Source organism: Pollicipes pollicipes, unplaced genomic scaffold (assembly GCF_011947565.3).
Source record: "Pollicipes pollicipes isolate AB1234 unplaced genomic scaffold, Ppol_2.1 Scaffold_5522;HRSCAF=6530_pilon_pilon_pilon, whole genome shotgun sequence".
Classification (NCBI taxonomy): Eukaryota; Metazoa; Arthropoda; class Thecostraca; order Pollicipedomorpha; family Pollicipedidae; genus Pollicipes; species Pollicipes pollicipes.
Genome location: NW_023596698.1, coordinates 1 through 16,869, shown reverse-complemented (window position 1 = coordinate 16,869; position 16,869 = coordinate 1). Strand labels below are relative to the sequence as shown.

At 51.1% G+C, this 16,869-nt stretch overlaps 1 protein-coding gene across 1 annotated transcript; it reads right to left on the bottom strand.

Moving 5' to 3' along the window:
- Positions 1 to 420: 420 nt before the first annotated feature.
- On the bottom strand, positions 421 to 11,842 carry LOC119102069 (uncharacterized; the record flags this gene model as incomplete). The annotated part of the gene is made up of 5 exons (XM_037225441.1): positions 421 to 430; positions 947 to 1,542; positions 1,717 to 1,814; positions 2,182 to 2,355; positions 11,678 to 11,842. Coding segments are annotated over 5 exons (1,043 nt in total), but the record flags the coding sequence as incomplete, so codon positions are not given.
- Positions 11,843 to 16,869: the final 5,027 nt, after the last annotated feature.

The following is a 16,869-nucleotide window of genomic DNA, read 5'->3' as shown; positions in this document are numbered from 1 at the left end:
CATTCGAAAATCGTTGGGATTATAACCATATTTCGGAGATTTGGAACCGTCTACTCTTTCTCACAAAAGAAGGATTTCAAATGCTGGAAAAAGCGGAAGGATGAAAACAGCTTCATGTGGGTAATTTGGATGGTTAGGTCAACAGCGCGCACCAAAATATCTAACTAACCCCGCCTTTGGTTTTGCTACAACCGAAACCCTCTACATTCACATTCTGCACGAAGTCTGCAACAGCCCCGTGATACTATTCCGAATGCTTGCAACGCACACGCATGTGTCCCACAGGTAAGGTGCTATGCTGCAACCAGGCAATACAGCTAGTTTCGTCATCAAAAGCACAACTATACTTGAGCCGGGAGACCTCTTCCTACGAACATGCTGGCAACATCAGCTCCAATAGACCTCCACAAACGCCATTGATCAACTACTCCTGCATCATGCGGACACTTTCAACTAGCGCCCACCAAAATGTTCAACGTCAAAAACAGGATCAACCACGGCTTTTCAAATGTGTTCAACTGGTCCAGGCTGAGCCGCTGAGCTGGTCGCATTGGCACTGTGCGCTTGGGGTGAGAGGAGCGGCCCGGCGCCGCTCGGCAGCGGCGGCTCGCCGAGCCGGCGGCGCCGGCCGCCAGCTGAGCAGTGTCGGCCACCGGGCGGCCGCGATCAGAGCGCCGCGTCGTCCGCCAGGCAGCAGGGCGAGCAGCGGGGGCGCGGCGCGCGCCGCCCGCCGGCCGGTGGCGCAGTCGGCGGCGCAGCCGGCTGCAGCAGCACGCCGGCTGCGCTGGGCTGCGCCAGCTGCCGCGCCTGCAGCAGCTGGTCGCGCCACCTGCCGACCGTCTCTGCCGGCACGTACGTGCTCTGTTCGGGGTCGTCCGGCGGCCGGCCGACTCATTGCGAGGCCGACGGCGGCGGCTCGGCCGGCGGCGGCGGCGGCTCGGCTCGCCGTGCGTACCGCGGGTGCTCACTGATGCTGTGGTAGTGGCCGTGGTAGACGACGCCGATGTCACGCAGCACGTCGCCGCGGATGGTCGCCTTCAGCGTCCAGTTGTGGCAGTCGTCGCCGTCCTTCTCGCGCTCCATCCGCTCCACGTCCAGGATCTTGGAGCTCAGCCGCTCCAGGATGATGCCGATGTCCTTGATGCTGAGGTAGCGCGTTCGTTCCACACTCAGCTGGTCCACCAGCAGCAGCAGCTTCTGGCTGGTGCCTTCCTCGTTGACCGTGTTATCCCCCTCTGACTCGGAGCTTTCCTCTGCCGTCGCGCCCTTCGCCGCCGCCGCTGCTGCCGTCTCCGCCCGGGCCACCTCGTCGAAGCGAGCGTGCGTGAGCGGCCGGCGGCCGCTGGCGGCCTCCTGAATAGGCGACGTGGCCGCCGACTTGGTGGCGGTGGTCGGCGCGCCGCCCCGATGCAGCGCGCAGCAGTGGAAGTCGCACTGGTCGGCCGGCGAGCCGCGCGTCGCGTGGTGGTGGTGCACGTGTGGGTGGTGCGCGCCGCATTCGGCCGTGTGCACGTGCACGGTGCCCGACTCAACCGAGCTGCCCTGGCGCGTCAGGCGCGCCGGCCCGTACGGTGGCGGCGCGCCGTGGGGCGGCACCGGCGGCGCGGCGTCCGGCGGCTCACTCGGCGTCTCGCCCACGCCGCGCACCACCAGGTGCGCGCGCCGCTCGGACCGCTCGCCGCCCGCCGCCGAGTCCCAGTGCAGTTGCACGGTCACCTGGCCGCGGTTGTCGGCGATCTTCCAGGAGGGCGCCTCGTCCCGCAGGTCGAGCGCGTGCATGGTTTGGCAGACGATGCGTGGGATGCAGGTCAGGGCTGGCGGCAGGCGAGACGGCGCTCAGTCAGCAGGCTGCCGCCGACGTTGGCCATTACACACCTCCAACTGAGCACAAATAGCTCCGTGGACGTGGCATTTAATCGACATACGAGGGGAATAGCTTCATTTTCTCATGTTTAAGTACCACAACATGTTTCATGACATTTGCAGCAGCAGACAATGTTTCCAAAGTTGTATGCTTGTATCCTGCGGTTCTACACCCTGAATTGTACGCTAGGAAAGCTCGTAGAAAGGAAGCGTTTCCAGTGCTGAGGGGTCCATAAAGTGATTGTGAGGCTCCATCCGTCACACAATGGCCCTTCGAATGAAGACCGAGGGCTGAGCGCGAGCGAATCGTCCAGACACCTGCTCTGAGCATGTCGACACCGGGCGGCAGCCAGCGGTCCGAGTCCCGCAGCAGAAGGAAGACTGTGTTGTCCGGCAGCGTGGCGAAATACTCGGTGTCGTCCACGGTGGTGCCGTCCGACTCCAGCACGGCCGAGACGCCACGGCTGACGTCATACTTGAGCTTTTCTCGACCTGGCGGCAGGCAGCGAAAGGGCTGGATAACATTAGGTGAATGAAGTTCCTGAGGTTCTCATGGAGCCAACATTGTCGTTTCTCGAACGGTCAGATTTAGGACACTTTATATATTGCTGTTCTCTCAGGAGGTTGAGCTTCGTTTCGAGGGTTTCTTTAAATAATTCGAGACATCTGGTGCGTGTAAATATATCAGTTCCTAGCAAACAGTAAGGCGTGTTCTCTGGCGTGGCATGAGCAAGGTACTGGTGGAGACTGTACATATAAATGTACACATACCCACGCATATATGAATGCATGTTGTAACGGCACTGGCACCGGTAGACGCTCCGAATGTGTGAATCGTCAGTTTCGCCAGTCCAGAACGCAAACGCCTTCGCCTTCTTTTCAACACTTCATGTGCATCGGTGGCAGATAAGATCAGAGCTTTGGGAAAGATATTTGTCATTCAAGACCAGCAAAAACAGGAATGGCTTCTAAGACTACATTAGCAAAATGTTTTGCTGGAGATTTAAGCAAAACTCCGATCAGACTTGGAAGTTTCTCCAAATCATTCAGTAGGAACATTGGAATTTTGACTCAAAATTCTCCCACGGTACGCAGGCCAACTATCTGGCTCAAGCTCAGGGAAATTGTGTGTCTTGCGGTCCGTCCAAATGCATTGGGGGGGGGGGGGGCGAAGGCTCAACTCAGGGGTCCGGACCTGGTTTACCCAAATACTATTTGTACGAGAAGCTCAATAACCCGATTCCTGGTTCAGGGATAGGTCATTATAACGTAAAATGCGGATCTAGGAACAGATCCATTTTATCATGCATCCCAAAAATGCAACAATGTTAAATGTCAGAATTTCATACACCAAATGCCAGATTAAATATCCTCTAGAAGCCTGTTTATAAGAAATGGCACGGAACATCGAGCATGAATTTTCGCGATCAAAATTCTCCTCATAATCTTTGTCTCAAAGAAGTCACATTAAACTGGTTTGCCGTTGCATGACGCAACAATCGACGCCTATTTACATGTTTTATATACGCACCGTTTTCCCGTAGCATAAATATTGCGCGTTGCATTTGAACGTGGATTTCCCTGACATATACTTCTGGCACCGCGTTATGCTCATTGGCATGTACGAAATCTAAGAAACCGTAGGCAAACATGCCATGTACATGGCATGTATCACAACCCCCATAGTATCACAACCTTCCCTTGGCCTCTTCCAGAACCAGATCACTCTGGAGAAATTTTTGACATGGACAGGGTCACATTAAAGAGGATGTTCTGGCCGCCACACTTGTACCCTAAAGTTGGAAACCATTCTACCACCAAATTTCGGAGTCCTATTTGACATTGCCAGTCTGCGTCGAAAAGAACTTGGAAACGTGTTGGGTGTAATGACAGACTGTTCTAGTTAATTGGAAGAGGTTTATTTCTATAAGCTGAGTGAAAAGAGAGAAGGAGTGAAGTTTAGAGCCCCCAACATGTCGGGGCGGACGCGCCTATAACGCCTCGTCACGACGTATCGACTTGGCGCGACGACGCGTGATGGAATGAAATGCGAGAGTCTGGAAATACCGGACCTCTGCTATAATCCGTTGGAGAGGATCTATTTATACACTCTCTGGTGGGAAACGGGTAGCCAAATACAGCGCAGCAAATATGACAGAGGTGGCGTTCTTGGCACGGACGTATCGACCAAGCGCTGTAGTGATCCTACTGACCAGCTGCACTACACTTGGTGTTCCAGAGGCTCACATATCATATTGTGGCCTCGGCCTTCACCAGCGGTGCCTCATCTTCCCGTGGAATTGTCGAGGGTGCCTCAGGAACCACTGGCGTCACGGGCTTGTAAACGTATCGAGACTTCTACGCATTGTTGCGGCCCTCCAGCGGTTTTGGGATCGTTTAAAAAATGTTGACGGGTCTTGGCCATCTGCGTCGCTGACCGCTGTTCTCTTATTCGTCCCAATGTTTTGCGGGGATGGTTTTGAATCGCAGCCCTTAATAGGCAGGGAACAGCTTGTTGCGAAACCCCGAACTGCGCCACCATCGCAAAAAAGTTATAACGCAACGGATTATTTCTGCCGAAAGATACTTACTTGTCGCGCAACACTGTAACACAGACCAGCCCGTTCCATTCCGGTTGTCTTGGCCCGGTACCAATCGACCATCGAAGGCGAGTCACACAAACCTGGTTCTAAGGACGGCAACCTACGTGTCTGTCACCAATCGGCCAGTGTCCGGTACCCTTGATCTCATCCAGTTGGTGAACTGAGCTCTATCAGGAGGGCAGACGTCCACGGACTTCTGAGTCCCCTTGATTTCCTCATCGTCTCAGGATAGGAGTCACTTCATTCCCGCCAGGTGAGCATTTTTCTCACCTTCACCGTAGGAGGGTTGACAGAGACACAGTTCATTATTGGAGCGAAGACTGTCCCAAAAGCAAAACACACCAAAGTAAGACGCTTGGGCTCAGCGGACGTCGTTGAGCGTCGGTGCAGGGGACCTTTGGTGGGCAGAGCTAGGCCATTGGGATAAAAAATATGTCTGAAATTCATCTTAATTGTAGGAAAACAATTGGAATGATTTTGACGAACAATGATTAATCAAAGATTTTCACACCGCGTTTGAATGTTTTAAGCCCATGTAACAATTTTAGCATCACGCTCAAAACGGCCTAAATATTGTCCCACAAAATGGCGGTGGCCCGCATCCGAAGGCTTGTTCGGCGTCAACCGAGGTAAAATGTCTTATTCATTTCACATATCCGGCTTAGTTGGCTGCATCGGGAGCCTGAAGCGTTGGCCTTGACACGCGCTCGGGTGGGGGTCAAATTATCCCCCAAAGATTTTTCCGGGATGGTTTCCGAACGGCATGACGTGGTACCGTCAAATTTTGCATAGCTGTAGACAATTGAGTAACAGATCGCTTGCATCAAAAATGTAGATGTTCCTTGCAAGGTCGCTGACCTATGGCAGATTAAAATCAGGCTAGGGTTTCAGCAAAGGCACTTCTAGACAACCGTTCAATCTGATCCAACAACGGAGAGTTAGACGAAGCCATATATCTCTGAGATGCTCTCTTTGGCAACGTAACAATTGAATAAAAAAATTGAATCAATCTAGGGTCGAGCGTGAAGGTCAGACCAAGGTCAAAACCAACCTGTTTTATTACTGCAGGCCTTGCTGTGTGGTGTAGTTTCTGGTGCTCATTTCAGATTTACTGATTACAGGAACCGCATTATATACCTTTCATGGACTTCTTTAAGGTCAAAATAGGTCACTGACCTGAAATGACCCAGGTAAACATTTTGTTTTGAGGAACATGCTGCCTAGCGTATTCCTTGCCGCTTATCCAAACGCAAAACTCAATGTAGTCTTTGATGATTTTGGTCACCATGACCTTAAAAAGGTCAAACAAGGTCGTTGACCTTAAATGAGCGTGACATTTTGTTTAGAGCAGCTATCGAGGTTCTGAGGCGCACCTTGGATTGACCTACCTGAAGATTGACCTTGTTTGACCTTATTTGACCCGCGGGTCATGACCTAGGAGCTTCAAACTTTGACCTAAGTGTGTTTACGTATAGTTCAACACATCCTGTAAATTTGGCGCATCTAGCTTTCTTAGTTCCTGAGATCTCAGCGGGTCAAATTGACCTCCACCCGAGCGAAGGGTATCCATCCGGCCATCCGGGCCCGTGTCAAAGCCTGTTGATAGTTTCTCTTGGCTTTTGACCTTTGCCTGCTATTTGGGAGGATCTTTGGACGTCAAGTCAGTGCGGCAATGGGCTTCTTTTGCTCCCATGGTTTCATCACAAGTTCCTGTCCACTTCACTGGCCCAGGGATCTTTCAACGTTCCCCAAATCATATTTGCGTTACCAATGAGGTCTCGCTGGACGTCTAAATGGTTCACTAAGTTCCTGTGGCACCTCATGTCTTGCAAATGGTGACCAGAGTCGTGCGCGCGCCATATGCCAGTGGCAGCGGTGCTGTCACCCTAAGTCACCCCTGATTTCCGTTGTATACACGGCACCTATAACTGCTAGCACAGCTCCGGCTGGACTGCAATACACAACAAAAGGCATGCCGCAGCGCGCCAAACGTAACGAACATTTCGGTTGTTCCTGCGCACGGTCAGAATAAGATACAACGTAAATTTAAGGGGAAATGATCTGATGAGTGGAATAAAAAACGAACGTGGATGTTACCCCATAGTAAGGCAACAATATCCATCTGAAAAAGGCTTACACTTAGATCACTGAAGTATGTTTTTGAGATTGTTTTTTTTTACCCCCTTAGATCATCTCCCTCGGTAACTCCTGTCCATGCCTTAAAAGGAATATGATACCTTTTTGAACCGTTCACTTGTTGTCTGATTAGGCGCGTCCGATTTCATTATTAATATCAGCTTTCTCGAGATCCGACTGACTAGCTCAGAATTTCGATTCGAGGCAGCCGCTCCTGCGGAAGAAATGTCATTGGACTCTGCTCACCACTATAAAAGTAATACGTTTAATTTGTCTTGCTTTTCCAACGCATGCATTCTGCAATGTTTGCAACATATTTATTTGTCGAAATGCTCGGGAAACAAATTCTATGAAAGCTGGAAACACTCTCTTTGGAGAAAAAAGTGTGGAAACATAAGGTTATCAACCGGCGAATTCAACGAAATGTTACACTATGGCTTTGAAGTTTCACCTATGGAGTTAAGCACAGTGACTCTTTTCGAAGCGCGCTTTGGTTTTGGGAAACAGGGTATGACATGGTCTCTAGTAATGCACCGGTCCGAACTTCAGCCAATGCATTTCTCGGTAACTGGCCTTTACCGCCCGCTCTGCCAATCACGGACGTTCATTTGTGCTGACGTCATTCATACCAAAAAAGGTGCCTTTTTTAAGCCCGCAGGCCCGCAATGTGCGGGTTAAAACAGCTCAAAAGTGGTACCTCTGACACGTAGCAATTGACAACGGCCCAATGCAGATTCTGCCGTCGTCATGATGACGGCGGTCGCTACAACTGCAGTTGTCCCGAACTTGGGATGCACTACAGGTATACCAAAAAAGGAAGAAGTACAGTGCGTTTACAAAGCGTTGACAGAGTAATTTTGACGCAAAACTAACTAAAATGTATCTTATAATATAATGATGGTGCTGCGGCGGCACTGTCCAGTGGTACCATCAGATACAAATGGTCCTGATGTTTCATCGGAGTGTGCTCATAAACTTTTCCTATAGGCGGGACACTCCCTTCAACCGAACGCCTTTCGATGGCACAACACAGTCGTGATTTTTTGCGAGTGTAACGGAATGTTCCTGATGGAGTGACATGGAACAGACTCGGGAGACATGGAACATAGCCGGGAGACTATTGAAAGATAATAGCTGGTTGGGCTTGGGACGGACTCGGGAAAACTCGGGACAATCGGGAAACTTGGGGCATATAGTCAGGGGACTTGAGACAGATAGTCAGGATATTTGGAACAGATGACCGGAAGGCTTCGGGCATGATGAGTAAATCTGTGGCAACATTGCTTACATAATCATTGAACAAGATATAGTGAGTTAAAAGTGAACAATCAACGCGCGAGCTATAATTCGCGCATTGCTGATCCACTTTAAAATAAACGTACCCGTTCGTTGTCAACCATTGTATTCGAATTGTAATGGCATTTACACCTGCAGATCAGTCCGACCAATCCGACACCCATCAAGCTAATTCCTGCTCAAACAGATATTTGAGCTGGGATCTGGCCTTCTATGAAACTTTTCTAGTAGTGGAGGCGGCGACCCTTTGTCGTATTACACAAACACTCTCCGGATCCCAAAGGTCAAGTATTTCAGTACATCATTCGCGTCATGACAGACAATTGTCATGCTTTGAACTGGATATTGCACTTGGTCTTATGAATTTACTTTTATCCAGCATAATAGTAATGCATGTAACGCACAAAGCGAGTATATTTTAAACAGCACGCGGCAGTGCTCACGCTCCGCACTTCACTGAACTCGGAACAGATCTCAGACATACAACTCCAAAGCTGCTCAGTCTGAGCAGAGCATACATCCTCAAGCTTGACAATAGTTCACTGTATCCACGCTTTGGCAGGTCGGCCATATCATGCGCCAGAAACAAAGCGAGAGCATTCCATTCTGTTGTCATTCGTCGAAGCAGCGGAATGCAGCGGACGTTTTCTCCGCCCTGCACCCGTAAAATCCAGTCTGCGTTTCACTGTTCGCTCTTCTGGTCCCTGGCAAATGAAGCGGCCTCCTTAGTTTCCTGCCTTGTTTCCCACGACCTTTGTTCCGCTGTTTGCCGCCTCTGCATTTTCTTCTTTCTTTTTAAGCCTTTGCAGTGCTTGCTCTTACTTCCTTTCAACTTTTTGAACTACAGAAACGACAACGCCATTTTGTGGTTGGGCTGCGAGCCTTCATGCGCGCCGTTTTTCTCTTCGATGAGCCTTTGAGCAGCTCGTGATCTCAGCACGTCATCTTCTTGGATTCACTGGAAGGACACCGCGCCGGGTCGAGGACGATGGTATGGGCGGGATCTCACTGTTCACCTGTGGCGCTGTGCGCCGCACCGCACCACCTGCCTCTTGGATGGGGCCAGATGTCTCAGCCGGAGCAGCGTCACTGTGGGGGTTGACCTGCAGGTCAACGTGTCAGAATACGAGGTCGGCAGCAACAGACTCTGCACGCTTGCGTGTGGCTCATTTCTGTGGCTCGCCAAATAGTCAATCTCGGGTGTTTTGAAACCAACAGATTAGTTTTTTCGCGGCGCTGTCAGGTGCTTCTCGTTTAGCATTATTGCCAGGCACTTCTCGGCAAGGACGCTGTTTTGTGGATGTTCAGTTGCTTTCGGGACTCCTCACGGTGCAGGAGCTGCATCCGGAGATGAAGGATAACTTCTTGTGTCCAGGCACGCTCCCCATGAACTGTTAGGTTTGGGCCGCGTAGTGTGGCGGGAAGGTGGCTCCTGTCACGCGACTCTTATGGTCGTCGAGCGCAATCAAAGTGAGCTGCTTTGAAAAAGAGCCAGGGGAACTTGAACAGGCTTCAGCATTTTGCCAAACTCATCATGCATTATCCATCCCGATTTGTGCACAAGTTGGGAACAAGCTACGGAAGAACGTTACGGAAAAGCACAAATGTGCACCGCTAACAGGAAAGTATTACGTGATATTTCCAAAACAAAGTTTGTTTTGAGAATATCACGGCGTGGTTGGAAATTCAGATGAAATGTAAGGACAAGCGCTGCATCTGTGCACGGGAGCCAAATCATAAGAGTGATAATATATTAACTGTAAATTGCCTCTAGGAATTTTGCAGCTCTTGTGACGCTTTCTCCACAAGCAAATGGTGAGATCTGGCAAATCTTCTTTTCACACGAAATCAGAACTGCGCTAACTTAAATTTCAGCCCAAATTTGGGCGCTGGCCTGTGGCACAAGACTTGCGATATTTTTAAAGCTCTTGCTCTTTTGTTGTTGTTTTTTAGGCCGCTCGTTTCAGACGTCACGTACAGAAGTCTTTGGAAATTAGCCTAGCGTTGGTCGAAAAGGGCGTCCACTCTGGGTATTTCTTGAGATTTCTTTTGCTTAATTTTGTACCTAGATCGCAACAAAAAGGAGATTTTTTCATCATATCGACCTCCACTATTTCCCGCTCAAATGCTGCACGCTAGCACTAACATCACAGGAGATTGATGTCGCTGAAAAAAAATATTGATACGCAAATACTTGGAACCTTGAACAACTGTGCGCCCAAATTGGCTCGAACACATTAAGTGCATGCAGGTCAAACGGCAATCGGACTAAAAAGCCTGTTCCTAGTTGGCAGTTCTTGTGCTGACCATCATGGACCTTAATTATGTCACAAGGAACTGGTTAGACAGTTGTCAAGTCAGCATTTGTTATAGTGATTGCCCAATTATATTGGTCTCAATGCTGGCCAAAGCTTGCTTGATAGCGCCGTTAAACACAATGCCTCTCGGTTATACTGAAGATTGATTGTTTTCAGCCTAGAGTGCCACATCTTTATCACCGAAAAAAACAGGAGCCTGAGGTCCTTCTTCATTATGTGGGGAAAAGACTATAGCACTGGGACAGAAATGATTTAGTCAGTCGCCAGCCTAATACCGTATTAAGGTAGGCGTGTTTAACAGGGGCATGTTTGGCCGACGGTTCGTGAGATAGCATCACTTTACATGCATTTTGGAAAACATGATCTGCGACACCAAATGAATTTGTCATGTACATGGCCATAATCATAGGTTCTCGGAGGTACGTATATCAAGATATCGCAGGTTCCAGTGGATATATGCCAGATTCAACTGAATGTCATGCATTTTTTTGCTGCGTATTGGTCATCGTAGCAAAAAAAGGGCGAACGGAAGTCACGCTACTTCACCTCTTAACTCGCTGAAAACACGTTTCAAGCAAAGGTCGCGAAGACAGGAGGGATGCGAGAAAAGCTCTGCCCAATACGGCGGAATTTTTAATTGGTGTAGATGCGTGTCTGTGACATCCCCGTATAGAAGAAGCGTTAACGCCCGTCAACGCGCAGGGAAAGCAGGGGTTGGAAATTGCTAGAAAGTTTGAAATACTCTTTGCATCATTTTGTTACACTTTGCCTAGAAAACTGTTTTCTCGAAAAGATACGCCCTATGACAGGAGTATTGGGTAGTAGTGAGACATACCAAAAAAGATGCCGTTGAATATCTTCGAGCAGACGTCAAAACAAAACTTACCCCTTTTGCGCTCGACTTTAAAACGGTTAATGCGGTGGATGGAGCCTGCCCCCAAAGCATCGGACGCTTGTATTCACTCGTGGCTAACGTTGCCTGCGCGCAGATATGTGGGAAGGACGTCATGAAACCATTTAAAATAAAGTCGAATTGGACGAGGAGCAGAGAGAACTTAACATCACCAAACAATTTGATCCTGGAATAGCTAAACAAAGATGTAAACTGCGTGAGCCATCAGCGCCCTTCTCCTCTTTACTATGACATTGTGCGCAGCAGAAAGCGCAGTGTACTAGTAACACAAATTTGGCATCCAGCGGGCTGATGACCTCACCTTTGTCACCTCCGCGGACCGACAGCCTCACCTTTATCACCTCTGTGGGCCGATGGTCTCACCTCCATCACCTCTGTGGGCCGATGGTCTCACCTTTATCTCCTCCAGCCGATGGTCTCACCTCTATCACCCCTGTGGGCCGATGGTCTCACCTCTGTCACCTCTGTGGACCGATGGTCTCACCTCTATCACCTCTGTGGGCCGATAGGTAGTCTCACCTCTATCACCTCTCGATAGGTAGTCTCACCTCTAGTCAGCAGCTCGCCTAGTGAAGCCGCCACCAGGCCTTTTTTGGTGTGCCTGGTGCCTCCGTGGTCCCAGACCTTGAACGGACGCTTTCGTCCGTCAGGCTGAAAACGGGCAACGATCGTTAGCCGTCGGAGTGCATGACGTGCAGGTAAGCCGTGGCTGCCTGACGGAGGTCAGCAGACTTGCATTTAGTCGTTAGCCAGGCTAGCTGCTTGGAATAATTTGATTTGATGTGTGATTGTTCGTGTAAAAGCGTGCAAGCTAATCGGACGCTCTTTTTTTACAAATGCGCTCTACGGTCTCAGATGGATCACTGTAAGCAATATCAGGTCGGCCTGGAAATGTTTAGTCGGGAACAACACGCAACTCTTCGGCGCCGTTTCAAATCGCGCAGTCCTGTCTTTTCTGCCTCGATTCAGCAATGCTCGCCGTCCATCCCAGAGCCGGCAGCTCCTGTTTCATCTGAGCTTTGTGAGCGCGTTGAGCGCCAGAAGATAGGCCTCTGTCATTCAGCGCTTCAGAACTCCTGCCGCCGGTTGTCGTGGTCGAACTGCCGCGAGAATGGCTTAGTTGGCTTGATCGCATCGTGTCACACTTGCCCAGAGTGTGCCGACCCAACCCGGGCCGACATCTGCCGGCAGCAGAGTGCCGTTCAGGGTGCCGGTGGGGATCGAGCCTATGACCTCAGCATGATCTCATGAAGATGACGATGTAACCAGCCTGGCTGTTGGAGGCTTCAGAGATGGGTGCCGGTGATGCGCTTGTTAAGGGGTGCGTTTGGGAAGCCAGAGACACGGAGTTCGATTCGCCGCGCCGCTCGCCCTTCCTGTCAGCGTAATGGCAAGCGCCGTCATATAGCCTCAGCAGCCGAGTGCGATGTAGAGTCCCAATGGCAAAGACTTCAGTGGCGCTATCATCTAAAAGGACAACGACGCTCGTCCAATGCGGCTGCTTCATGATGAGGCTACCTCGGGGTCAGATCCGACGTGGTTGACCAACGCCTGCAGGACGGTGCCCGCGGCAAGTGTGACCCTATTCTACGTCAGACACGAGCTCACATGCCCAGTGATGGCATTATCGTCCGAGGTCCAGAGCGGGCCGTCGCCTCGAAGCAGACCAGGAGGTCTTCAGCTCGTCCACAGCACTCTTGATGACGCCCGAAGCGAGCCGTGGGGCTCGTCTCGTGCGCACGAGTCAACAGACCGCCTCGTCTGATCGCCCCCGCGGACGGTGAGCAGGGATGCTGAAGAACTCTCATCGGCCACTGACCCCCACCCCGCCGGCGCATGGCGCCACGTGGACTCCGTCGTCCGGCGCCCTGCAGTCGGCCCGCCGCCACAGCGGCCGTGCTCTAAGCTCGGCATCGACTCGGTCGGTGCCATGAACTCCACTTCTCGCGGCTCTCAGTTCGCAGTCGGCATGGCGGGTCGCCGCCGCAGGTGGGTGGGAGTGGCCCTGGCGGCTTGCCTTGAGCAAACAGATGGCACAAGCTTGAGGGTGTTCTTTAGGTTCGCGAGAGCCACCCAGACGTAATCGCATCGAACGGAGTGAGGCAGTCCGTTATTTAAAAAAAACTAGCGACGTCTCAAGCACCCCGGTCTTCGCCACATCAAGTCAGCCTTTGGCTGCACCACAAGAGCACGGTCCAGAGGTAAAGAGCGAAGACATCAAGGTTTCTGAGTGATTTGTTTTTATTCGTTTTATGTTAAATTTTTCGAGGTAGAAAAACCTGTCCAGCCCTGTCGTGGGGCCTAAGCCCCGTGGAAACGCAGCCATTAACCATTTCAGCCAAGCTCTGAGGCCGCGGATACAAAGGTACGATGGCCCTGACAGGCTTTAAAATGCATGTGGAAACGACTTCCGCTAAGTAAAGAGCTTACCCAGATGCATTTAAAAGCGAGTTATTATCCCACCTGCTGCATGGGCGAGGCACGCGCCTGAACCTGCTGGTTTGGTTTTTGTTTTTTGTTTTTTTTTAAGAGCCCTTTCCACCAGAACTGATTATTTCAGGGCTATGGGTTGAAGGAAAATGGTTAACGGTGGGGCAGACTTGGATGCGCCTGGGGGTTCAACTGCCGAGCTTTAACACGCGCGCGCGTTGGGCACCCGGCCTGGTCCCCTCTCACGGACCTCTCGGTCCACTTGTGGCTGACGCATGCAGCCTGCCCCGGACAAGCAGGGTGTCGCGAGGATGCAGGATGAAGCGAGATAGAGAATAAGAGGGACAGATTAAAAACCTGCTGGTGGCGCCAACAGCTGAGACCTCGATAGACCGCTGCCTGGTGACCAGGGTAGAGCAAATACAGCTGGCAGGTAAGACTGCATTAATAACCGGACGGCGGGAAAAGCCCCACGCATCCGTGCGCGGCATTACATCCGCATCCGAAAACCGGATCATGTCCCGATAGTCGCCTGGCGGCGTCTTGGAATCCGTTCGTCCGTGTAACCAAGCGAGTGAGTGCTGCCATCTATCGGCGTTGGGGGGAAGGCCCGAACCGCGACCCGCCCCGGCGAGGAGCTGCCGGCGCTCAACGTAGGCGCCTCCCGACAGCTTGTCGCTTCAAGCCAAGTCCATCCAGCGGCACTGGGGCGGGACGCCAGTTGCCTCAGGGCTCAGTCTGACCACCTTCACCTGCGTCACGCGCTGTTTTTTTTTTTAAGGAACTTGCTCAGGCTATGTGTCTGGCAAACATTGGTGGGATATTTCACTAAGTCAGCTTTGCTGTGCAAAGATGGCAGGTCCTAGGTACATTTGTGCAGTTTGGAGGGTGTCATGTTGTTTGGCTCTCAATGTTTTCCCCTTGCTGACGTCAAAACTCATGTGATCTTCTGAATCATAGTCTTGAAACCGGCAGCTTATGCAATTCCCCACGTGGCCAATCCCCTTCGTTGCTTGAAAGGCCTCAACGACCTATCAGAAGGCTCTTTGCGCCGATCAGAGCCCCTTCAGTCGATGAGAGCCTCTGCGTCGGTCAGGCACCACCAGTACCGAACAATCGGCTTCGTGCTGGTCTGGGCAGGAGGCCCCATCTCCCACACATGAGAGCCTCTGCGTCGGTCAGGCACCACCAGTGCCGAACAATCGGCTTCGTACCGGTCTGGGCAGGAGGCCCCATCCCCCACACATGGACAAGGCCGGTGCCCGATATTTGCATTAATCGGGCCCCTTATGCAAAGAATGACCCCTGTCTTGACCAGAGGCCCACAGTGCCTATCAGAGTGTCCTGTGTCGGCTAGGGGCTCCGAGTTGGCCAGCAGAACATTTGCTGAACAGGGACGCGGACAGGGCGCCGAATGCAAGAGGGCCTCGTACATTGGTCGGGGTCCTCTGAAAAAGAAAGGAGATGTGAGGGCTTATAATGCAAGCCCACCATGAGACCAAGCCCACCAAGCCCCTGTGTCAGTCAGGGCTCCAGCACCGGACGGGCCCTCCGCCCGATGTCAGTCAGGGATGTTCAAGCTCAGCTGAACTCTTTGCCAATTATTGAAGCCCCTGCGATTATCAGGGATCTTTTTTGCGGCAATGAGAGCCTCTGCGTCAATCCGGGGCCAACTTACCGGGTCAGAGGATCTTCTGCAACAGGGAGGGGGTCTCCATTTTGCTAGAATGATAGCCGGTAAGCACCCCGCGCTGGGACGAAATGGCCCTTCAGTCCCTGACCGGCAGCGATAATGTGCCCCGGTCTTCTACCCATGAACCCCTGGTCTGTGAAAAGGTAAGGTGTCTAATCAGGAGACTTTTGTCCGTCTCTTTCTGGATCATGATTTGGCTCATGGGCCAATCATTTTGGGATGAGTGATGAGCTGAGTCGGCTTGCTAGGAAAAATGCCGCTTTAATCATCAGCTGAATCACATTTTCGTGAATTTCATGAGCTAAATTACGAGCCGATAATTTCTAACAGTGGTGTGTCAGTACCAAGCACTCGATGTTTTTGTTCGCGGAATGCGTGCTTTTGGTTATATACGGTAAGAATGATCCTGCTTCTCAACCATCTATGTTCACGCCCAAATTATGGAATTTCATTGCATATTTGTCGTAAAAATGAGCGCCGTTCCTGCAAATGCTTAAGGGAATGCTGCTCCTTTGTGTGGGGATTGGAACTGAGATAGCCAGATTATAGAGCGTGTTATGATATTCAGTGCTACACCGTAATCAAAACCAAAACATGATTAGCCTACGGTATGTTTCATTTTGGGCACAGTTTAAGCATGACGTCATGAATGATGTCACACGAAAGCAGGAGAGGCCCCGATCGGCTGATAAATGTCACGTGAAACGGTCGCTGCAACGAAGGGTGTGAACGTGCTTGGTTGGAGCGTCAGTCCTCTGCAGGGTGACGAAATGAAGCTGGTTGTTATCAAAAGTCCCAGCATTTGTGAGCAGAAAACGAAAAGCAGGCTGCTAGGTTTCACGATCTGCTTAATCATAATTCAAGTGAAACACTTCCATTTTAAGTCGCACTTCGCAGTGAAGTTATTTTTCTGAACGAATTCAAAGCCAAAATTTATCGAGCTCTGAAAATCCTGAGTGGAATTACAGGCGAGACCGCAGGCTGAGCGACTCTTGTTTGCACTGTGGACAACTGCTGCTCGTTTTGGTCTGAATTGTTTTGTTTCGATAAAAAGCAACACTTCAAATGAAATTTTAATACGTGATTGATGACATGATGCTACATCACCAAAGTAACTCGTGTTATGAAACTTTTTTCTGCAGAGTATTGGTTCTGCCATTCACAGCTTTTATGTGGACGGCTGCTAGCTGGACGGGGGCCAATGGCCAAAAACTCAATGAACCCGTTACACAGCTCTCAAAGGGGTATACGTGCCATTTTAAAAAAGCTTTGATCTGAACCCTTTGAATGGATGGATGTCTGGGATCATACCTCACGCTAAACAGTGTTTGTTGTGTGAACTCTGACCCCTGCCATCCGATCGCGCAATTCCAAGCAACGGTAGCATTTAGTGGCCAAAGTTTTTTTTGGGGGGGGGCGCAAGGCGGGGCAAGGTCCACCCCGCCCTCCAACGTCAACTGACCTTTAGCGCGACTGCTGCCACCGACCGCAGACTATACCTGTCAAGGATAAATAGCGAGCGCCTAAAGCGACTCGAACCACCCCGCCACGGGTGGGTGATCGGAATGCAGGCGCTCTAACCAGCTGCGCCACCGGGACGGACACCCGTGGACCATC